Source organism: Crocodylus siamensis, chromosome 11 (genome assembly GCF_052110815.1).
Source record: "Crocodylus siamensis isolate JL-2025a chromosome 11, ASM5211081v1, whole genome shotgun sequence".
Lineage (NCBI taxonomy): Eukaryota > Metazoa > Chordata > Crocodylia > Crocodylidae > Crocodylus > Crocodylus siamensis.
This window is the reverse complement of record NC_143405.1, coordinates 10013465-10037283: the sequence shown is the minus strand read 5'-3', so window position 1 is coordinate 10037283 and position 23819 is coordinate 10013465. Positions and strand designations below refer to the sequence as shown.

General features: G+C 46.2%; 1 protein-coding gene across 3 annotated transcripts; it reads left to right on the top strand.

Moving 5' to 3' along the window:
- Positions 1-965: 965 nt before the first annotated feature.
- Positions 966-23560, top strand: PKN3 (protein kinase N3). Of its 3 annotated transcripts, none has more exons than XM_090021599.1 (22): positions 966-1139; positions 4866-5148; positions 5726-5880; positions 7130-7259; positions 7371-7522; positions 8670-8868; positions 9173-9364; positions 9635-9744; positions 10342-10485; positions 11843-11918; positions 12556-12736; positions 13756-13867; positions 16028-16101; positions 17317-17383; positions 18011-18102; positions 18447-18623; positions 18715-18777; positions 19411-19487; positions 20106-20248; positions 20625-20732; positions 21283-21363; positions 22493-23560. In XM_090021599.1, the coding sequence occupies exons 1-22, from the start codon at positions 1116-1118 to the stop codon at positions 22703-22705; spliced, it is 2853 nt and encodes a 950-aa protein (XP_089877725.1). In that variant the 5' UTR covers positions 966-1115; the 3' UTR covers positions 22706-23560. The 3 variants fall into 3 exon arrangements, 2 of the variants coding, with proteins under 2 accessions (XP_089877725.1, XP_089877724.1); XM_090021598.1 differs by having other exon boundaries at positions 966-1172; XR_016438453.1 differs by lacking the exons at positions 20106-20248; positions 22493-23560 and having other exon boundaries at positions 966-1172.
- Positions 23561-23819: the final 259 nt, after the last annotated feature.

Sequence of the window (23819 nt, the reverse complement as noted above, 5' to 3'; positions counted from 1 at the left end):
CGGGGGACCTGTCCTGACCAGGGTAATGGTTTAGAGAACCAACATAGATTTCTGCCAGAGTAAAAGATTAGCAAGCTTTTTGAATGGGTATGACTTCAATTAAAATGGGGAAGAGCTGCTATGCTCTGCAGTAGAAAAGGTGCCTACTGCTCCAGTAAACTGTAGTGCCAAAGCATGAGCAAATATGACTGGAGTGCGCATGGGTGGAGGCAGTACTTCTAGCACCATTGACTTCTCCCTGTTGCTGTCCAGCATTTTTGTAAGTACCTGGCCCTGAATAGCTGAATATGCAATCCTTCTTGTGACTAGTAACCCTGAGCAATTAGAAGCCAAGATAATTAATTATCCTTCACTTGGGACTACTACTTCCATGTCTTTATTTGAAGGGAAAGGGGTCTGGATTGGTGCCACTGTTCAACAAGTACATCGCACCAACCAGTTGACCTGCTCTTTGCGTTCAAAGCCACCTCCGTGCTTCTCTGTCGGCTCGCAAGACCGGAGTGCAGGCTCTTCGTTTCAGCTGTGCTAACGCCGAGTGAGCTCTCGGGGTGACCGTAGGAAACGGATGGAAAGGGCACTGCCCCAGCCAGGTGTCTGGGAAATGTGTACGGGAGGCCAGTGCCGGCCACAGCCTCCCCTCCGCCCTAACGTGTACGGGCGAGTTCAGCGGTGCGGGGCTGGGCCGGGCCTCCTCCCTCCACCTCGTTTGAGTTCTGCGGGACGGCCCCGCAGTGAAGCGGGGGGCTGGGACCGGCCGCTCCGCGGGGTGAAGGAGCGAGGCCCGCCCGCCGGGGCAGGGCACGAGACGACGCGGGAGGGAGCCGGCCCGTCCGCGGGAGGAGAAAGCCCGCCCCGCACGTGCGGCAGGTCACCGCCGGAGCGCGGCTTCCCTCGGGGGCCGCCTCCAGGAGGCGGGGCCGAGGCCGAGGCCCCGCCCCAGCGTCCCGGTCGGTTTCTTACCCTCCTCGGGGCACGGAGCCCGCCCCGCCCGCAGCGTCCTCGGCCGGCGGGGCGGGGCGGGCGGCAGGGGGCGCTGGTTCCCGCCGCCCGGAGCCGGAGTTTGAAAAGTGCCGGCGGCGGCGGCTGCTCCGCGGGGCGAGGAGGCTGCGGGCGCCATGGCGGGCGCCGGCCCCTGGCAGGTGAGCCCCGGGCGGGCCGGCGGACAGCCCTCGGTGAGCAAGAGCCCGGTCTTGGGGCGGGGGCTGAGGAGGTGGAGGCAGGACGGCTCCTAAGGAGGAGAAACCCCAGGGGAGAGACCTGGGTGCCCCCGCGCTGCGGTTTGGTACCGGCCGCCTCGCCCGCCTCAGGAGCGAGGGGCCTGGGGCGAAGCGCGCGGGCTGGCAGGTCGCGAGGGGCCGGCCGCGGTGCGGGGGAAGGGACTGAGCCCTCCCGGCCCGCCTGCTGGGGGCTCTCCCCCGGGAAAACCCGCCTCGGCCGCAGGGGCGAGGGTCTGCGGGTAAATCTGCTCTCTTCCATGAGACCCGCTCAAGTCGTTTTGGAAAAATTCTGGCTAGTAAGCGTTGGGGCACGACGTCGGGCCGAGGAAGTTCACTCTCTGCCCTGCCTCTGCCGATGTGCTGGGCAAGATGGACCTATCGTCTGTGCTGCTGCATGCGAAGGGACTCTGATGCCAAAATGACAATTTTCTTGCCATTTCCCACATGGTCCAATAAAAGGTACCATTTTGGACCCAAGAGCTCTAGTTTTTTGTGTGGCGATTCTTCGGCTCTTACGAGATGCCTCCGGTTCTGCCGTCCTCTCCCATGGGAGGGGAAGGATTTCATGTCTCTTCAGGCGCTCGAAAACAAATCTGGGAAAAGCTCCAGAGAATCTGTGCGAGGCGCATTTCCACACGGTCCCCTGGGCCTGGGAAGGAGCTGATGTCATGGGTAGTTCCCTTGTTCCCCCCCTAACAAATGCTTTCAGTTTGGAGGAAAGTGGTCTGAGTCACCGTGGGTCTAGGCATAGCGTTGTGCTGGGTTAAGTAACAGCGTGATTTAAAACCTCTCAATAAACCAGTGCAATTTATGTCAGTGGGGATAACTTTGCATTGCAATCCAAAGGTGCAACTGCTGTTTTTGTAGGTGTACCTGATATAACCCAAGCTAGGCAACTTAGGTCCTGATGTTGGCTTAACTCGGGGATTCTCAACCATTTTAAATTCAAGGCATCTTTTGACAGATGTAAGGCACCCTTTAGAAAATGCCAGCTTTTAGTTTCACTCATTTTTTAACTACAGAAAAATATCAGCAATTCTTCGGTTGTAAAGAACTCAGAAGGACTGCCACTGGTGAGAAAGTTTTGACACTCGCTATGGTTTCCTCTTGGAAATCTCTATAGGTTTATTGTGTGAATCATGTGTAGGTGTTAATATTGTATGACACCCTTAAAAGGATCTCCTGACACCCTGGGTGCTGTGATACATTAGTTGAGCATCACTGGTCTAGCCCCTTCAGTTTGAGCTGCACCTGCTTGTCTAGGACCCTGGGGAAGTATGTGTTGGGTGAAGCTCAATCCCATGCTGCTGCAGCCATGCTGGGATCAGTACCAAAACCAGCTAACTGAAGGCAGCTCGGGTATGCTGCTGAGCTGCAAGCGCATTTTGTGATTGCATTGCAGACATAGTCTAGGAGACTGACCTTCTCCGGGAACCACAGAACAGCTGCAGCATGAGCAGTGGCAGTTTCCTGACGCCCCACCAACTTTCCTAAACCACTCTTGCAAATGAACATGAAAAATTAATTGACACGAGCGCAAAACATACATCCCTTGCGCTGTCTATGATAGTGGAACACGTTTGATTTCCACCCCCCCAGTACAGTCAGTGCCAGTACTGTAGTATCATCTGATCCACACGAGAGGAGAAAATCCAGTCTCACACAATGACCCTGGCTGGCTTTACATGTTCTAAATATATTTATATTTAGAAAATGGACAAGGCACATAAGCTGGCTTTCAGCCCATGCATTTGGCAGGGAGTAGCTTGGAGGAAAATTGCCTTGCAGCTGCCTGCTCCACACCTTTTCTGTGTATAAATGAAGGATATCTGCTTGTTTCGGTATCTTTTGCCAACACTCAGCTTGCGTTGGCCACCCACCCTAGTTTACTGGTCTGAGCCAGATTGGTGTGCGTACATACTCCCGTCAATATGGATTGGGAAGAAAATAAATCTGCCCATCTTTTCCAAATATTTGTTTAAAATAGAATTGGAAGAACAGATTCTAGTTAGTCACTGACTAGATATTGGACAAAAGGCTTTTTGATTTTTTTTTCCTGACCTAGAACTGGTAAAGTTTGGCTGAGTGACTCAAGGGCTCCATGATTCAAAACCCTTCTGATGCAACCTTTGGTATTTTCAGGACTTTGGCTTGAATCCTGGATTTGCTAGATGGGCGAAAACTTCCTGGAATTGGGATGTTAATCTGAACGACTTTGTTTTGTTCCCGCTCCTAACAGCTCCTATTTTGGCTATCCTGGCTTGCTAGTGGAACTGACTTGGGTTTAAGTTGCATCTAAAAATAGTTTGTGTAGGTCTCTCTCTTTTATTTGTTTGCCATTAAGCCGAAATTTAAGCAGCACCAGATTTAAGAATGAAATTTGGAAAGTGTGTTCCAGAAGTCTGACTTTGTGGTACAAGATTTGAGATAACAATAAAACAATTAAACATTGTGGTTTGCGCGCCATTGGTACGTGCCTTGTGGCTGAAGACGGCTTCCTAATACGCCTCTGTGACCCTATAATACACATCGTACTGTTACGTGTGCCGTCTAACAGTACGGCAGTAACCCAGGGTTCCTTGGTTCCATACCTCACCCTTCCACTGATTTGTTGGGTGTTATTGGGCATGTCACAATGTACAAGGAACTTTTATTTCTCGACTCTGCGTTTTGTGTAAAAGTGGGAGTATTAACAACATTAATTTAATCACTGTCCTTGTTTTAAAATCCCTCTGCCTATATAGAACCTAGCCTCTTGCTCAGAGTGGCTTTCTGTTCCCTCAATAAGTGATGGAGTCAGCAGCATCTCTTTTTGGACAAGGTGCTAAGTACTCCTGCCTGAGTTGAAAACATGCTTACAGGGTAAGAGAGCTTGCCCTGTTACTGCCTGGGCTACATATTTGTTGTCAGAGGCTGTCAATAGGGTATGGTTCTCCAGAGCTGTCACTGAGCCACCTCTCACCCAGATAAATAGGTTTAAATTTGATTTAAAAGGCAAAGCCAAAAACAGATGTTAATGTTGTCAGCATATAAAGCAAATATTCTAAATCAATCTTGCTGCTTGCAAATGACATTGGCTACCTTTTCAAGAATAGTTGCTTGTGATGAGCGACAACTTTGTTCATTCATTTACAAAACAGGTGAGGGATTTAAGGTATCTTTCTTCCCCAGGAGGAGGTTGTGGCTGTCCATGCAATGAAAGCACAGCTGTGATGAGGCAGAAAGTTTGGGGCAGTTGGTAATTCAAGACCATTTAGATGTAGATCTGCATCTTCTACCTAATGTGAAAGAAACTTACTTCTGACAAAAATAAAGACCAATTACAGCTTGTTTTTTCATAGTTAAGGGCCATCAATATATAAATAAAGGTTTTAAATGGCAAGAAGAAAACCTGGTGAGGAATTGCATTGCCTCAGTTGTGGGTGTTAAGTTGGGATATATTAAGATCAGACATGAGCTCAACATCATCAAATTCAAATTTAGATCTGATCTTCTTTTAGATGTTAGTGATGGGTTGGATCAAAGGATTTTGGTCGAGCCGCTCTCAGCTGAAGATGTAGTTACAGAAGTCCATACATATATTGCTCATTCACCCTTATGTTGCCTTGTAATCTCTGTAACTTTCTTCCTGATACTGGTTGATTGCAGGGCAGCTGTCTTCAGCAGTTGAGCGATGGGGTAAATTTCATGGATCCAGGTTTCCAGCAGAAACTTGAAGATGAAAAGGAACTAATTCGTCGGGCCATCCAGAAGGAACTGAAGATCAAAGAGGGGACAGAGAACCTGCGCAAGGTGACAACAGACAGGAAGAACCTTGTACATGTAGAGCACATGCTGAAATCTTCCAGTCGGAAACTGGAGCAGCTGCACTGGGAGCTTCAGGAGCTTAATGCCCGCATTGTAATAACGGAGAAACCAGAGAGAAAGACAGGTAGGTCTTGGGTCAGGATTTGTGGGTAAGCTGGTCAGATAGCTTCAGCCTTTTCCTTGGAGCCAACTTGTTTTGGGTGCTAAGCCAGGAAGTAAGAATTACCTCCATTCAGGAAAGGAACCTCAATTTGTCTCTGCATACATCTAGTTAAGATGAGCAGTGTAGAGAGAAATGAAAGTGTGGGAAAGTTGGGAATGTCATTTACCAAGATGGAAGGAGGTGACATTGAATATGAGGGGGGAGAAAGCTAAATGAGAGCACTGGATGTGGACGAGGTTCAGAAGGATGCAAACTGATTTGCAGAGCTTGGGGCAGCATCTTCAGACAGAATCCAACAGGCAAGCTCCAGACAGGAGGCCTGAATTGGAGAGTGGAGGTGGTGGTATCCTTGGGGCTTCTTTCCAAGAAATCTGTAATTCCTCAGCATAGGGTTGTTATTAGAAAAGGAGACACAGGCAGGTAGGAGAGCTTGTTCCTTAGGTGAACCCATATTTGCACTCTCCCACTCATCCCATCAGGAACCCTGTGTGGGATCCAAAAGAGAGAGAATGACAGGGGTCACTTTGTTGTTTCACAGATGAGTCTAGGTCTCCAGACCCTTGTCTCTGGGAACAGGACTCGAGCCCGGTGGCAAGGAGGACTGAGGCTCTTAAAAAACAGCTGCACATTGAGATGAAGGTGAAACAGGGAGCTGAGAACATGATCCAGATGTATTCAAATACAGCATCGAAGGTGAGCGTTGTTTAGCAGGAATGAAAATGATCATGTGGGAGCAAGGGGCACCTTGGAGCAAGATTAAATAAAAGTGCAAACAGACTGTGTACTGCAGATCTGGGTGTGAGTGTGCTTTAATGTAGGGTTCATTTCAGGCTGTCTGTCTAAGCCCCAGCTGTGCAGTTCTGGCATGACGTACAGCTGTGGAACAGGCTGACATTCTAGCCTATGGGTGAGTGATGCTGTTAATGCTGCTTGCTTCAGACTTGTAGCTTCAGGATGTTTGTAGCTGAGTCTAAGAACTAAGCAGAATAAAAAAAAAAAACAAGTTTCACTGGGCATAAAAGCTTGTGCTTCTGGGGTTTAAGCTCATTTCTGACCTCCTAACTGCAGATAGAGACTTCCCAGGGAAGCAGGTTATTCCATATTTGCCTGCAGTGGGGTCTCTTGAACTTACCTGTGAAGTACATTAGAAGTGTTACATTTGCTTGATTACAGACAAAATATGCTGCTTCCAGAGAACCTGGCACAGTGGGGAAGTGGTAGGACAGAACGGTACCAAATAACCTTACCTAAGAATAGATAGCAAAATGAAATGGAAAACTGTTGTGATATGTCCTTTGTGTGCTACTGTCCCACATCAACAAGTTTCTGATGAATACCTAATTGGTATGATACTCCTAATCTCAGCAGAGTTTGAAATGGGTCAGAGTGCACAGTAACCCTGGAGATGAATTATCAGAGAGAAATTTTTAGGGAGTTACTATATTTTTTCCACCTGTCCCATTTGTCAGATCTGGAATAATTTTATTTAATAATTGTATTTAAGAGTCAGGGTAATTAAAATGTAATCAGTTTTTTTTTAAGACACTTACGCTAAATTAGGTTGGGATATTGCAGTTTATTCCATCTCCCTCAACTCTGTCAATGCAATTGACCAAGGATCACAGGATTCAACTGCTACAACATCAGACCTGTCTTTTATTGGTTGAGTATGTCCATAGGTTAGGACTGTCCCATAGTAATTAATTATATCTGTGGGATCCTAACACATCCCAGGGTCCTTATCTCTGTATACATTGGTTATAAATTAAGGAACTCGATCCTTATGTATTTCCTCTGTACAATCAGTTACGATGGTTTCAAGATCTTCTGCAACCCTTTGTCCTTGGATGTAGTAGCACACCATCCTTCTCCCAACTTAACACACTATTCAGATTCATTGCTGATCTGTCTAGATCTCTAACCACCCATTCTCTTTTGTCAGGATTGGAAACTGTTTGCTACTGCCCAGCAGATGCTTCAGGACAGCAAGATGAAGATCGAGATAATCCGCATGCAGATTGTGAAGGTGTCTCAGTTGGCAGAAGGCACGGAGGATGCAGTGGATCCAGCAGGTAGGATGTTGGATACATCTGATGGCACTGAAGGGATGTTGCTGAAGCAACACTTGCAGTCTGGTATGTTCTTGCTTGCCTGATTGCTGTGTTTATCTCCAACACCACCAGTGAGGACAGGGGCTAACATCAGTCTTCCGGAGCTGCGCATTGAGGAGCTGCAGCATCACCTACACATTGAAGCTGCTGTGGCAGAGGGGGCAAAAAATGTGGTGAAGATCCTAGGAGGCAGCCGGGTGCAGGATCGCAAGCTGTTGGCTGAGGTAGGTACCACTTCAGCTCTCTGAAGGGTCGATAATGACTTGCCCTAGGCTGGAGAAGGCAAAGTAGAGATGCACCTAACAGACTGAATTGGAGATGATGAAGTGAGCTCTTGCCCATAAAACCTTATGCATGTCTGATTCAGTTAATTTGTAAGGTGTACCTCTACTTAGCCTTCTGACTGTTACTGGCTGTATGAGTGAGAGCATATTGTCCTTGTCATCTTACTCATTGCCTGTAGTGCATAATGGCAGTGCCTTTAACCTAGTGCAGTGGCTTTCAACCTGTGGTCCATGGACCTTTGGTGGTCTGCCAGCTATGTCTAAGGGATCCATTAAAGATGACTATGATCAATCAAAAGCATGTGACTACAATTCAAAGGGGTCTGCACCTCCATTCAAAAATTTTTAGGAGTCACAAATGAAAAAAGATTGAAAACTACTGACCTAGTGCATAGACAGTCCTCTACATATGCTGTGGTGGTTTGATTTGCATTTCAGAACTCACTTTGGTAATAAAGCTAGTGAGGGAGAACACTCGCAGCAAGCCAGGAAAAAAAATGTTGCTTAGCCTTTAGATCAGGTAAAAGTGAGTCACAACTTTTTAGCTCTGCCATTGGTTTGCTGTGTAACTTGGGGCAACTCACTTTTCTTTGCCTCAGTTGACTCATCTGTCTAATGGGAAAAACTCTCATGTACACTGCAGGGCTCTTTCAAGAATTACTTATCATTAAATGCTTTGAAAGCTTTCGTCAAAGCTCTATCTCTGTGCATAGTATTAGCTATAGTAATTATTCAACGCGAGGATTCATCATGCCAGCAATATTTAGTAATAGCCTTTAGAAGACCAAACTGCTGCTCTGATGATTAGTGTACTGGAATGGTAAGAAGGGCATTGGAGCACATATCCTCAGCTTCTATTCCTAAAGGTGCATTGTTCAAGTGGGAAATACGTTGGTGAGAGTTTGTGAAGAGGGCTATATCCCTCTCATCTCACAAAGCAATGACTTGGGCAGAATAAGTGGTGCTGTCTCTTGCCATCCTCTGCAAACAGGATGGCATCTGGCCTTTGAGTTTGCAAAGGCCCAGTAGTGCCCTGGTCTGGGAGTTCAAAGCCTATACCTGTTTTTTGTCTGTGTCATGTTACCAGGCTCAAGGCCGCTTGCAAGAATCATCTCAGAAGATTGATCTGCTGCGTTTGTCTCTGGAACGGCAGCTTAATGAGATTTCTCCTGATCACCCAAAGCGGGCAGCCATCAAGCAGGAGCTAGTAAACACTTCCTCTCTGGGAGCCCAGCATGGCAGGGTCCAGCCTTCTACTTCACTGATCAAACCTACAGCTCTTACAGGTACTTGACCTCTGTGAAGTTTGTTGTGGGGAGAAGCCAAGTTGAATGGGTTTCCCGTGTCGTCATTGTGATGTGGACACGTGGTGTGCTAGGAACTGGACTGAGGACATTGACTTAGCTTTGTGCTAGCCTCTACAAAATGTCAGATGGTGATGGCTTTCGGTCACTGCTGACGTAAGTTGGGTTTGAACCTGTGATATAAAAAGCAAAGCTAAAAGGGTTCTGGGCCCACGTGAGAGCAGACTGAATGGAACAGTTTAACTTTTGTAGATATGACCTTCTTTGGTACGCTGCAATTCCTCAGGAACACTGGAAGTGAGACTGATGGGGTGTCAGGATCTGTTGGAGAAGGTTCCAGGACGTTCCCGAATGGCTGCTTCATCTCCTGTCCATGCATCTCCAAGTGACCTGTGGTCCCTGACCAGAGCAAGGGCTGGTATGGGCATCTATGGCCTCAGCACTTCAGGAAAGCACTTGCGGAACGAGGAGCTATGTAGTGAGTATGATGTTCCCAGTTGGATCAGTGATGGTACTTTTGTGGTTCTGGTGTCTCCTAACAGTGTGGTGTGAGCACAGTGATGGGTAACCTGGGGCATTTGGCTCCTGAAATAATGAAGTGGAGGATGAGCCATCTGGTCTTCTTTCTCTTTAGTGGCTTTCTTCTGTGCTAGAAATCTGACTGGATGAGGGAGGCACCTCTAGGAAGGATGTCTTAGAAAGCAGTATCTTGTGAAACATAGTAACAAATGCTTTCTTCCTTGTCTAGATGAGGTGCTTGCAGTGCTCAAAGTGGACAATAAAGTGGTTGGTCAGACAACCTGGGGGCCAGTTAATAACCAGGCATGGGACCAGAGCTTTGCTATTGAGCTGGATCGGGTAAGCGTGATAAAAATAGTAGGGTCAGGGATCTCTGGTCCTGCCCTCAGGTCCCCTGTGTTGTAGCTGTTTGTTCTTTCACTTCATTCACTTTACTCATTTAACTTGCTACTCTGTTTGAACCAACTCCTTTATTTGAACTGTCCCCCTACACTTGTTAAGTACCGTTATCTCTGTCTGCCCTGAAGGCAGTAGTGCTTTGGCAGAACTTCAGCCTGAACACTTCTGATGTTCCTCAGTCCCCAGGTGAGCAGCTTCATTCCATTTTACCTGCAATAGAGCTTACTTCAGGATATCTCACAGTGAGGGTCAGTCTCAAATCAAAGGCTGCAGGGAATCAGTTGAACATGAGTGCCTCCAAAGAACTGTAGCTAGTAAAATTCAGCAAAGATTAGAGAAAGTGAGAAGCAGTAAGATTTAAGGGACTGTCATCTCTTCCTTTCTGTGTCTGTCTTGCATGCTGCATCATGTAGCTGCCCAGACTTTCTACAAGGCAAGAAAAGGATTCTGCTCCAGAGCTGCAGGCAGAGTTCAGTGTGTGTTGTGTGTGAGATCCAAACCTGGACCTGGGACGTTACCAAACTTCTCTTTTTGCAGTCCAGAGAGCTGGAGATTGCAGTTTATTGGCGTGACTGGAGAGAACTGTGTGCAGTGAAGTTCTTGCGTTTGGATGACTTCCTCGATAATGAACTTCACAGGATGTGCCTCTCTCTTGAGCCCCAGGGGACGCTTTTTGCAGAGGTAAATGCCGCAGACTTCCTTTTCCAGGGTGGTCCCCATCCTGGGCCTATTTTGGATGCTTAACTTTGGAGTTTAACTTTCCTTGCATCAGGTGGGTTCAGCTGAGGCACTAGTGAAGTGACATACCATACGTGAGTGAGTCAGTGCCTGAGCTGGGACAAGAGCCCTGGAGTCTTGTCACAGTTCCTTGCCCTGATCTATAGACTGTCTCCCATCCTCGGTCAATGGTGGGATTACCTCCAAGGTAATCTGCTTCCTCCCTGGGAGAGGAAGAGGAAAGATGGGCTTTTGCAATGTAATTTTTTTTCTTGTTTTCTTTTTTATAAACCTTATTTATTGCAAGGGCAACTTATCCAAAAACAAATTGAATGTTTAAAGATACATCCATAATGAAGTTCATTTCATCCCCCTGTTAATGGTGTGGTGTCTCTCTTAAAAAGAGCTAAGGACCCCAGAATGAACAGTGTAAAGGGGGACAGCATTCTGGAGTGGCCTGTTCAGCTGGCTAATCCCAGATCCTCAAAGACATGTAGGTGCCCAAATCTTATTGATTTAAATGTAAATTGGGTTCTTGAATATCTTTTGCAAATGAGGGCCAAAATCACCAGCTGAAACCAGGGAGAGTAATAGTACAACTTGAGTATATGATTGCCCAGACAGAGGATTAGAGGGTGCCGTTAACATTACCTGAGACCAACAGAACAAAAGCAAGCCAAACCTTGTTTTTATGAGTTAATGAGGACACTTTAATTAAAGGGAATGGCTCAATGATCAGGTCTGAATTACTCCTACTGCTTGGAATTGAAGGTTCTGGTCCCCTTGAGGTGCACTCATCCTTCTAAGGATGATGACAAAATTCAGGGAAACAGAGACTGTTAGGGAGTCCTTCAGCCCTGCTTCCTTAGAATCTTAGAAAAGATTCCTCCAGGGAATCTTACCCAAGTTGAGATCTGTGACAGCGTGATTATGCAAAGTTTGCCCTTTTATCACTCTTTTGATATGGGTCAACTGCTGCTTCCCACCCCTGAGATGGCTGCATTTCATTAGTGATGTGTAATAGTGTCTGAGAAGCTGGTTGATGTCTTTTAAGTGAAAGATAGCAGAGATGTTTTGAACTGATCTGTCCCTTTGTCGAGATAGTGGGAAGGCCTAACTTTAAACAAAAATGGAATTAACATGAAATCTGTGGGATGTAGGTAGCATAACTCAGTCTGGGTCATGCCTGAACAAATGACTCCTAATTTCCTGAATGAATGTGAATGAAGTATTTGATCAGAGGCCCAGTGTGCCTAAGCTAGTGTTCAAAGGGCAAGTAAAGGTCTCTGAAGAGTCTTCATCTTCTCTGCTTTCCTGTCAGGTAATGTTCTGTAACCCTGTTATTGAGAGAAGGTCCAAGCTGCAGCGCCAGAAACGCATTTTCCTGAAACAGAAAGGTAACCCAATAGCAAACGTATGCCCACTCTGGTGGGGGAAGTGGGGTGCAGTACCTAGTTTGATGCTATGTTTTAGATGCTTGCAGATTAGCATGTGTAAGTAGGAAGGTCTGTTAGGGAACAGCACTAGCTCAACTCATTAGGCAAGTGGTAGAAGTCCGGCTGCTTTTTTTTCCCCCCCTACCCTCTTACCACATTTGGAATCAGGAAAGAATCTTGCCTCAAGATCAGCTTGGCATAGATTGGTGGGGGCTGAGGGAGGTTGCCTTTCTTGCTAGTGGGGGGGCATCATCTTCTTCCTTGGATCTCTTGAGAGTATTTTAATAAACTTCCTGTCACTGTAGTGACAGGCCATTGACAGTGCCCTTGTTTCCCTGCTTTATCTGTGGCATGTGTGGGTTCTTGATGGTTTTTAGGCCCTGTCTGGTAGTTGTGGAGGGGGTTTCTTGTGCAGTTTTAAGAACAGGTTAGACAAATACTTCTCCTACGGGATGGCTAAGAAGGGGATGATCTTGCCTTGAGCAGGGGGTTGGAGCAGGTAGGCTCCTGAAATCCCTCCCAGCCCTAGTTCCCTATGATTCTATGGCTCTAACGTGCCATGTGCATATTGCAACACTGCTAATTTCACCTCCTCCAGGAAAGGAGTTTCTCCGAGCTTCTCAGATGAACATAAACATTGCTGCCTGGGGCCGCCTAATGATGAGCATCCTCCCACCATGTAGTTTCCCGACCACTCTCAGCCCTCCACTTCAGGATCCTGCTTATTCAGATTTCACCTCTCCAGCTCCACTGCCAAATCAAATTGATTTGATGTCCAGGTGGGACAGATGAGACCTGTTGGAATTAAGGCTGGGAAACCAACAGAAATGGCCACAGAGTGCATCTGAACACTTTGTGAAACTTCATGGGGTTGGGAAAAATCTTGGTATGAAAGCTCTGTTTATAGGACTTGACTCAGGATAGTGAGGAAAGCTAATACAGACTGAGATCATGGATTTAGTGGGCCATTCAGTGTAGTGCAGGCAGTTCTGATTTATTGTTTGTTGGACCAACTTTCAGAATCACAATTCTAAAGAGTAGCCTGGTTTCAGAACCAGGGTAACTTCATCAGCTTTCCATTTTTTTTCTCTCCTTAAATGTTACATGTTAGAGCAGGAAAAGCCACAGACAAGAATGTGGTGACAGGAACATGACAATATGAGGGAAAATTAAAGCAGGTTGTCATGCTTAGTTTGACATGTAGATTATGCAGTTGCAAGGAGTGACCTGTCCCTTTATTAAAGTTCCTTAAGATGTGCAGTATGTGGGTTCTGTAAAAGGCCACAATTTATCCAGTACTGGTATAGAATACAATTCTCCCATGTGGTTACAAATAATCCAACCATGCGCCTGCATATGTTGTTCCAAAGCTGCGTGCTTCAACTCTTTTTCTTTTACACCTGAAGAAAATAATTGGTCTACCTGCCCTGGAAGAGGACGAATAGCCAACTGATCTCAGCTTAACTTAACTGAGGTTTACTTTATATTCTTAATTGGATGGCTGTTATGTCGATGGACATTTCTATAGCATACATCTCTCATAGTGTCTGTGTGCTAGGTACCCTGACATGAGTAGAAACACCACCAGCATAACAGATGCTTCTTTTCTTCAAATGAATTTTGAAGGAGCGTATTTTCCATTGATTCCTCAGACCTGGGGAGTATGAATCAGGGAGTCTTACCCTCCAGTAATTTGGGACGCTTTAAACTTTGTATAAGTATTTTTTGGTGCTGCATGTTTGCCCATCATATTCTGTTCCTTGGAGATCTGCTTAAAATATATATTCTTTACATGCAGTGACTTTCCAGCGGGTAAACTGATATTTGATGAAGAATCTCCCTGCAAGCCTCCATGCCTCTTTCTGCCGGAAGACTCAAAGGAAATGGTGCCTTCTCCCACAGACTCTCCAGTAAGAATCTGAATGCATGGAGGGATTTTGGAGGCTGAGCTGGTTTTATTGGAGATGGGGCTTTGCTCTTACCTTCCAAATCCCAGCTTTTTTTTACATTTTTTGGAGGAAATTTCTGTCTCTTCTGGTGGATGTCACCTTTTAGGGCTAGCTAATCTCCTGGGGTGTAGAAGCTAGTGAGATGGCTTAGCACTGGGTTTTTGGCCCCTAGCAATACACTAAAGAAATATGTTCTCTTTCCCTGTTCTTATGAAATGGCTTCCTATGGGAAGTAGAGTGGGACGTGGGGGTCACCTTGGGATTTCAGGCTATGCTGGGAAAGAAGTGATACTGTGGGGGCTGAGCCAGCAGGTGCTATAAAACCAGAATATAGTGTAAAGGTCTCTTCTACTGAAGGAGTTGGGCAGGGAGCAAGAAGAATTCCTCTTCCCTGAGTTGCTGAGGGACTAGCTGTCAGCACAGCCATGGTCCCCCTATCTGTTCCCTGTCACGTGTCTTGTGACATCTGCTTTATGTGGCAGCAAGATGCAGTTGCATTTTCTGTAGTGTCTGTGCTCCTTTCAAATTGCACTGAGATGCAGAAAAGGACCATGTTTTGTCTTGCTGTTTTTTAAATGATAACTTGCACAGGAACCTGCCTTCAGGAGGGAGATAAAAAGTGCTTCTTACATTGTTCAATTTTATAGAAATAGTCTTGATCTACAAGAGAAATTGTGTTCACACGGGGCTTGTGGGCCATCCCCAACCCACAACAGAAATGATTCCTGATTAAACCACAGCAAGAACACCCTGTGGTTACTACCAGGAGATAGCTTCATAGTTAGTAGGGTTAGAAGGGACCTGAGCAGATCATCAAGTCCGACCCCCTGCCATGGCAGGAAAGAGTACTGGGGTCAAACGACCCCAGCAAGGTGATTGTCAAGCCTTGTCTTGAAGACTCCCAGGGTAGGAGCCAGCACCACTTCGCTTGGAAGTTGGTTCCAGATCCTAGCCGTCCTGACAGTGAAGTAGCACCTCATAGTTTCTAGGGTTGGAAGGGTCCTGAGCAGATCATCGGGTCCGGCCCTCTGCCATGGCAGGAAAGAGTACTGGGGTCAAATGACCGCAGCAAGGTGTACATCTAGCCTCCTCTTAAAGACCCCCAGGATGCCTCATCTGAAGCCTCCTGATGCCTCATCTGAATTTACCCTCTGCCAGCTTGTGACCATTATTTCTAGTCACTCCTGGTAGTGCTTGGGGGAACAGGGACTTCCCCCAATGCCTGCTGGTCACCTCTGACTAATTTGTAACAGGCTACTAGATCCCCTCTCAGCCTTCTCTTGTGGAGGCTGAATAGGTTCAGGTCCCATAGCCTCTCCTCGTAGGGCCTGCCCTGCTGCCCCCTGATCATGCGAGTGGCCCTCCTCTGGACCCTCTCCATGTTGTCCACATCCCTCTTGAAGTGCGGCGCCCAGAACTGGACGCAGTACTCCAGCTGCAGCCTGACCAGTGCCGCATAGAGGGGGAGGATCACCTCCCTGGACCTGCTTGAGATGCATCTGTGGATGCACGACGAGGTGCGGTTGGCCTTCCTGACTGCACCCCCACACTGCTGGCCCATATTCATCTTGGCATCAATGATGACTCCAAGATCCTTTTCTGCTTCTGTACTGATGAGAAGGAAGTTCCCCAGCCTGTAGGTATGGTGCTGGTTCTTCCTCCCCAGGTGCAGCACCTTGCACTTGTCGGTGTTGAATCCCATCCTATTATCATCTCCCCACCCTTGCAACTTGTCTAGGTCCAATTGTAGCCTATTCCTTCCTTCTAGCGTGCCCATATCCCCCCACTTCTTAGTGTCATCAGCAAATTTGAAAAGGGTGCTTTTTGCCCCCTCGTCCAAGTCACTGATGAAGATGCTGAACAGTGCAGACCCGAGTCCTGCAGAACCCCTCTGGTCACATCCCTCTAGGTCGATAATAACCCATCCAGTATTGCTCTCTGGGTGCGGCCCTCCAGCCAGTTGGCGACCCATTTGGCTGTGTAGGTGTCGACACCACAGTCCCCCAGATGACACAGAAGAAGCTTAGATGTGGTGGTTGAAGTTACATTCTGATTTGATCCAGTGGCATTTCAAACCCCATTCTACAGAGCTGCATACGGTAACTTCCTCTCTCTTCACAGTGTCCAAAGAGGCTGCATGTCGAAGGGATTTGCAGCTTGGCTGTGACGGAAACACCAAATCAAGCTTCTCCAAGGTAAGTGTCCCAGAACAGCCCCAGGCCATCAACGGAGAACATGGGTATTGAGCTGAAAAGCTTAACCATATAACGTTGTATTCTGTTAATGGGTTCTTTTGTTTCTCAGTAAAAGACTTCTTATACTCTGTGAACAGTACAATGAAAACTCTGCATCTTACCTATTTACCCAGACATTTATGTAACATTATCTGTGTACTAGCCCTTGATCCTTACCCTATTTTTCATGTTGTGCAATAAAAGTAATGGATCATTCTAATTGAAGGTAAATTAATTAAATGCTTGCAAATGGCCCCTCATACTTAAGCACATTCAGTTTTCCAGGGCAAAGCATATGACCTATTTAAGCATCTCTGTGAATATGAAATAACGTACTTTAAAAGTACTCTAGGCAAATGTGTTAGTCTCTGTTGAATAGGAAGGCACAAAGATTATTTGTACTGTCGTGCAGTAACTGGACTGCATATAGTGAGGATATTGATTAGAAAATACTGTAAAAGCAGGTTAGAAAACACACAGTAATATTGAGTCCACACTGCTGGAAACCCCATGAATAACAAACATCAGCTCATCTATGCTAGCTTTAATGATCTCCTATTTGGGGGTCATTGAACATTTTGGTCCTTTCACACTCATTTCAGAGGTCTGTGGATGCCACCTTTGATAACAAGGGTAGTCAGACATATTTCTTGCCCTACCTGCCTTTTTCTCAGGAGGAGACACTTAGGTCCTCCTAAGCTGCTTGCTTCAGTTCCCTCACCAGGAGAGTGAAACATGCTTTCAGCAAAGGATGTTCTGGGTTAAGGCTTTTGATTTATTTTGTATTTTCCAGGAGCTCTAGACTAGAACTCAGTCAGTAGCCCCATGTGGCCGGTGTACTGTTTCAGGGCATCTGTGCATTCAGCTACACATTTTGTATTCCCCCTTTAACCACCAACCCCTTATCTGTACTCTATCCTCCCTCCCTAGCCCTAGTTGAGTATTGAATCCTTTCTTTTCAGTACTCCCGTATCCCATCCTTCTTTTGTTCTTCTTTCCTCCTCCTGCCAGCACCTTCTTCTGTATGCATTTATACTCAGCCAGCGCTCTTGCAGCTACATTCTAACTTGGTTCCTTCAGGCTGCCTGTGGAAACTCTCTTCTCCTTTAGTATCCACATCTGACCTTCAAGTCTCCTGTTTCTTGTCCCATCAATATTTTCTCTTTGTACCCACAGGAAGAGAACTGTCCAGCTTCAGGACTTTCACTGCATTGCCATACTGGGACGTGGGCACTTTGGAAAGGTAGAGGGGGCACAAGGGGTTCCTGTGGAGTGAGAGGATGGGGTATGGGTGCCAAGCTGAGCTTCACTCTTTTCCCCCCCCCAGCTCAGTGTTGAAATGGAAATGTTTCGAAAGGAGAAGATGCTACTTTCAATGAAAATGCAAGCAATGACTCTAGCTGGTATTTCTGCTAATTACCAGTCCTGGGCTTTGAGGTCTTTCAAAACTGATAAAACCTCTAGACTCTAAGCATCAACCATCTCCTCTCACCTCACATAGCAGCCATCAGGGCCACTCCTCCAGTCACCTTTAGGGGGTCAGTAAAGAACAGTATTGGGTGCTTTTCTGTTCCAAGGGATCCGTGGTCTGGAGCACTGAGCTGAGGCTCAATAATCGTCAGCTTTGCGCTGTGGAATTTTTCAAAGACCACAATTTATAGTGAGTTTCATCCAGGTCTATGTAGCAAGGTCACCCAGGAAAACAACACTCCTTTCTAGGAGTTACTTAACCTTGCTTTTGACAGCTACTGTCTGAAACAGATGAGAACAGTTTGTGTGGCTGCCTCCTGGTTGTGTGGCTGGGAGTCCAGGTAACCAAGTGAGACCATATCAAAATAATTTGGGAATGATTCATTTTTTGCTGTTTTAGGTGCTGCTAGCCCAGTACAAGGCAACAGGGAAGCTGTACGCTATCAAAGCCCTGAAGAAGAAAGACATTATTAGCCGAGATGAAATCGATAGGTGAGTCTTGGTCATACCTCTTCCAGAAGCTCTGAGATCAACTCTGCAGTTAGTAACTAGTAGGCATGCCAGGCTCCTTTCTAATGTGACTTTGGTCCCCCCCTTCAGCTTCAGATAGTTAGAATCAAGGCTCAGAACAAGTTTTAAAAGGTGTCACTTCCTGATTTCTAGCAAAAAAACCCACTCACCTGATGGGAGGAGTTTAGGAATTGTACCGTGTGAATACTGCATGATCCTCTTACGTTCAGTCTAAGTGCAGGGATCTCCAACTTACTTCCTTCTCCAAACACATACTTCTTTGCAAAGCTTTGGTGCTGCCATTTTACTACTTCGAATCCCTGCAGTTTGCACTGTGAGAAGCGCATTTTTGAAGTGGTCAACTCTTCTGGACACCCCTTCCTGGTGAACATGTTTGCGTGTTTCCAGACGCCAGATCATGCCTGTTTTGTGATGGAATATACTCCTGGGGGTGACCTCATGACACACATTCACTCAGAAGTTTTTCCAGAGCATGTGACACAGTAAGTTGCCATTGGCCTAAGTTTTCAAGTACCATAGAACATTAACTTAGCTCCCGTTCCTCTGAAGTGATGACTCCTCCTCTTCTTTCAGGTTCTACACAGCCTGTGTAGTCTTGGGACTCCAATTCTTACATGAGAAGAAGATTATTTACAGGTAAAAGCAGCGCAGCCAGGAAAGTGTCAGGAACCAGCAGCCCTAAGATTAAATTGCCTTTGCAGCACACATGCAGTTTGCAGTTAGTTGCCCAGCTGGGCTCTCTAGCCTTGTGTCCGAGCCACCCTCAGTTTACATTTCCCTCCCGCCATCATGTTTGATATGCTTGTCTGGTATGATTTGGGAAGAGGAGGACACTCCCAGCTCTGCCTGTATTGCCCATGCCCACTTACCATTAATTATGCCAGGGAATGCATGTAAAGAAGCTATTCATCGGATGTGCTGCTAGTAATTCATTAACTGTGCAGCAGCAGGGTTATCTGCTTTATAACCAGCCCCCCTTTGCAGGGACACCCTGGTGACAGGCCCTGTTATTATTGGATGACCTCCTCTCTTTATGCCAGGAGAGGCTTGCTTAAAGCCATTTCCTGGTGCTTTCAGTTAAGAAATCAAGCAAATGTTAGGCTTTGAAGAGCATCCTCGAAGGCAGTAAAGTATTTGAGCAAATGCAGATTTTCCACAGATATTCTACTGTCCTCTGCCTAATAGTCGGGATCCTGCCTCCTGTCAAAAAGCTGTTGGACGGCTTTTGCCAGCCTCTTCTTTCATTCTATTCTTCCTCCCTGTCTGTAGGGACCTGAAGTTGGATAACCTGTTGTTAGACACTGAGGGCTTTGTGAAGATTGCTGATTTCGGGCTGTGTAAGGAAGGTGAGCTCCTTCAGAGGAACCAAGACTGAACTATCACCCCAGCTGGTCAAACTGCAGGGTTAAGATTTGATAACTTTTGCAAACAGCAAGTGAAATAGCTGCACTTGGTGCAGCTGTTCGGTTCTACATAAGGAAATCCTGCCTATCTGACCGCAGTGAACTTTGTGGATAATTCGTACAGGGATTGACGGTGTTTGATTGCTCTGGGGAACCAGGAAACTGAGTAGCACAGGCTGTTTACCCGAGGAGAACATCATTGTGACCACTGTGTGTAGGAAGCTTCATTGCTGCACTGTTTAAATAAGCAAAGCCTTAACTTTCTTCGAGCCTCATCTTGTTTAAAGGAGAAACTGTTGGAGGTCTTGGATCTCAGGGCAGTGCAGGGTCTGTGCTTCCTCCTGGGTGCATGGAAAAAGGGGGATAAACTCTTGATCAGAGGCAGGTCCCTCCTAGTGTGTTGTTTTTAATGCCAACTCTCCCATCCCGTGTACCTGTCTCTGCTACTCTTCTGTATGTACCACTCATCTCTGCTGCCATCACATACATTGCCCGTTATGCCCCCCAAAAAACCTATTGGAAACCTATGTGATATGTTCTGCAGTGGCCTTTTGTTCACAGGGATGGGTTTTGGGGACCGTACAAACACCTTTTGTGGCACTCCTGAGTTTCTGGCTCCAGAAGTCCTGACAGACGTTTCGTACACCCGGGCAGTAGACTGGTGGGGGCTAGGAGTACTCATTTATGAGATGCTTGTTGGTGAGGTAAGACCATGTTCCTCTGCGAAGATTTCACTGACCAGCTTTTGGGCAGAGCTGGGCCTAATTATGTGACATGAGGGGTCACCGATTGGGAGCAGCTAACTAGTCTTCATCTGTGTCTTAGAAATTTAAGTGAAGAGTCTCCCCTTCATAATCAAACACAGTCTTGCATTTCTGGGTATTTGAAACCAGCTCTCCAGACCTGCCTTCCCCATCTTTAAGCCTGGGCATTTGTAGAATGTGTTTCTCATTTGTAGCGCTTGCCTCCAACTCTCCAAAGTGGGCAGGTATTATCACCCTGATCTTGCAGCACAGAAAATAAATGAACAGTTGGATACAGATACTCTGCGTGTCAGATAACAACGGGTCTCTTTTGCAGTCACCATTCCCTGGAGATGATGAGGAAGAGGTCTTTGACAGCATTGTCAATGAAGAGGTCCGCTACCCGCGATTCCTTTCCTTAGAGGCACTTTCCATCATCCACAAGGTACTGTCATTGTCAAATGGAGCAAATGTCACTTAAGCCTCAACTCAAATACATCCAGAGACTCTTTCTGACTAGGTGCCATTTTCATTTGAGTGGAGTTTGTTTTCAGACCCAGTCAACTGATAGGGAGCCCTTGAAACCTATGCATATACTTCTCTATCCTTTAATTACCTTATCACTACATGCATGGATGTCCATGCAGCCACTGAGGAACAGGCTGAGCTCCTATTTGGAGCCTATTGCTGCCAATTCTCAAAGGGGTAAATGTTCATGCTTCTAGGAGTTCGTTCTCTGCAGACATATTCTGAATTCTTATGATCTGTGGGTCATTTAGACGGCTAAGGGCATGTACTATCTGCAGTTCACAGTGGATCTCCTGCCGGTATTAGTGGGAGGTTAATGAGGGGCAGAATGTAACCTAATGATGGCAAGTTAAGACCTCACTCTAAAGGAGAAAAAGACACGAAAGCTTCTGTTTTCCCTCAAGTGTTGTTCATGTCTGTCTGTCCTTGTTTCAGCTTTTGAATTTTTGGATTATTTATTTCTACAGCTTCTCCAGAAATGTCCAGAGCGTCGTCTTGGGGCAGGAGAAAGGGATGCAGAGGAGATTAAACCCCAGGCCTTCTTTAAGGTAAGAGGGTTTGTTTTTTTTCCAGCTTTTTCAGGTCCCATCCTTACCCATGTCCCAGGCCTGTTTGCTTTCCGTTCATTCTTGAAGCAAACTTGCCTGTTTTGTTGGTTAATGATGCAAGTTTTCTGACATGTGGTTGCCCAGCCAGATATCCATTTCCATAACAAGTCTTTTTCAGAACCACATCACCTGAGTCTGTTTTCTGGTCCCTTCTATTTCCAAGTACAAGATCTCTTTTCCATCTGTGTTCCCCTCTCTCTCTCTGTTTCTCTCATGAATCAATGAATCCTTTTCTGTGCGTATGGAAGTGCAGGTATCATTCCACAGACTGCCAATCTTCATCTCTGAATTTGAAGCAGAAAATATAAAACTGGAATTGTGAGTGTATCTGGAGGAACACAAATGCCAGTTTTTGGTGGAGAGGGCATAGTAAGTGCTACTTTGTAAAGAAGACCATTGGGATATTAAGACTTCAGCTGCCTACAAGCTGGTATATAAAGTATCTGAGTCGCATCAATATCAGCAATTATTGGGGAATGATTCTGTATATTTAAAATAAAAACCTGTGGCAGCACAAACAGTAGTGAAAACCCTCCTTTGTACAGGCTATGTTACTAGTTGTTTCTATTACCATAGCATGGTGTTATGAACCAGGTCCCCATTGGACTTGGCACTATGGAAATACAGGAAAAAAGATGGTTCCTATCCCCAAAAGTTCAATCTCAGTGTAAGGCAAAATGTCCTAGATAGGTCCAGACAGAGGAGGGGGAATGCAAGGGAGCAGGATTAGTCAGCATGAACTGCTTGGGGGTTTCCTGATGAGCGTGATCATTGTTGTTTGGATTTGTCCCTGTTAAATACAGTCTGTGTGGCAGCCTAGCTTCTTGGCTGGTGCTCTGAAGCACAGATTTATGTCACGTGGAGGACTCTACTTTTGGAGCAATTGCTGTTCTCCCTTTGCATCTGGCTGCAGTGGTTATCCTGGCACTTACATTTAGTAGAACTCACATGTGCTGCAGATGATGCAGAAGTGGGGGAGGCTATGCAGCACTGTTGTTTCCTAGCTTGTTTCCCCATCTCTGAGCCTGTTTCTTGGCACCTATTTGGTTTGTAATGTGTTTTGTTACAGGTAATTGACTGGGATGCCCTGCTTGCCAGGACGCTGAAGCCCCCTTTTGTGCCCTCTTTAAGACACCCTACTGACATTAGCAACTTTGATGAAGAGTTTACCTCTCAGAAGCCAGTCCTGACTCCTCCAGGCAAGTTCCGTGTTCTATCCCAGAAGCAGCAGGCTGCCTTCAAGGACTTTGACTTTGTCTCCAGACACCTTCTAGAAGTCTGACTGTTGTCATCTCTACCAGCACCCTGAGAGCTTCTAGAGAGCGACTTGCCAGTGACCACGGAAAAGTCAAGTCACTGATGGGCAAAGACTGTTCACTGGACTGATATAATTAACTGCAGAAAGCAGGCTGGTCTGCAAGCTGTTTTTTCTATTGCATTTTACTGTTTCCCTCTGGTAGGGGGAGGGCACTGTGTGAGAACTACCTTTGAAAGGGGTCATTTTTGTTAGGTGTGTTTGAAACAGTCCTCAGCAAACTGAACAGGCTGATCATAGGCAGGGGAACTGGCATGTTCAGCCTGCCTTCTAGAAGGGATGCAGGACTCACTTTTTTTCTCTCTTCACAATTGATTTATGCTGTTCCTGTTGGGAGTTTGGTGGTGATGTAGTTAGTACAGTCCGGACAATGAAGGTCAGGTTTGGAAACTTGCTCAAATGTCTTGCCTTGCTTTATGGATGGAGCAAGAGACTATTTCAACTGACTTGGTATGGTTAAATCTTGTTTTTAACAAGTACTGACCTAAACCCCCCACGGCTTTTATATATGCTGTGTTGGAGATGCAGATGTACTTTTCCTGAAGAAACTTCTGTCTCTGACTAATTGGCTAAACTTCCCAGGGTCTGGGCCAACAGACCCGCGTAGCAAGTTTGTTTTCAAATCCAGTATCATTTTCGTTGCTGCAGCTGCTTGGATGCATCTCCTGTGTTCGTGTTGTCTTTAGGGGAGTCATTTATGTTAAGCTGATAATCACAGCCAAGTTATTGACCCATAGTTTTTATGTACATGTTGTACCTTTTTCAGATAATATAAAAGAACGCAGGTGTTTATATTGAAAAAGTTAATAAACGTTGATTGTGTAACAAGTTAATAAACGTTGATTGTGTAACAGCTGTGGGCAGGCAAGAGCCTAAATAGTGCCTAGAATACAGAAAAGGATACGTGTAAGCCATGTGGGGTGGGGGGAGGTTTTGGAATAAGGGTGACCTAAGTGGCACCTTGAACAATGGCTGTTTTAAACTTCTGCTTCTGCGGGTGACAGTGCTGCTTCCCAGCTTGTCAGTGCGAGCAAGAAGTCAAAAACAGCAACTGTTTTTTAGAGACCGTCCACATGAGAAG

What these genes read in the sequence shown, in the direction of transcription:
- PKN3 (XM_090021598.1), top strand. Translation starts at nt 1,116, where the DNA reads ATGGCGGGCGCCGGCCCCTGGCAGGTGAGCCCCGGGCGGGCCGGCGGA. An exon ending in CAAATTGATTTGATGTCCAG is followed by an intron (nt 12,737 to 13,755) that starts GTGGGACAGATG and finishes CTTTACATGCAG; the next exon opens with TGACTTTCCAGCGGGTAAAC. An exon ending in TTTCGGGCTGTGTAAGGAAG is followed by an intron (nt 19,488 to 20,105) that starts GTGAGCTCCTTC and finishes TTTTGTTCACAG; the next exon opens with GGATGGGTTTTGGGGACCGT.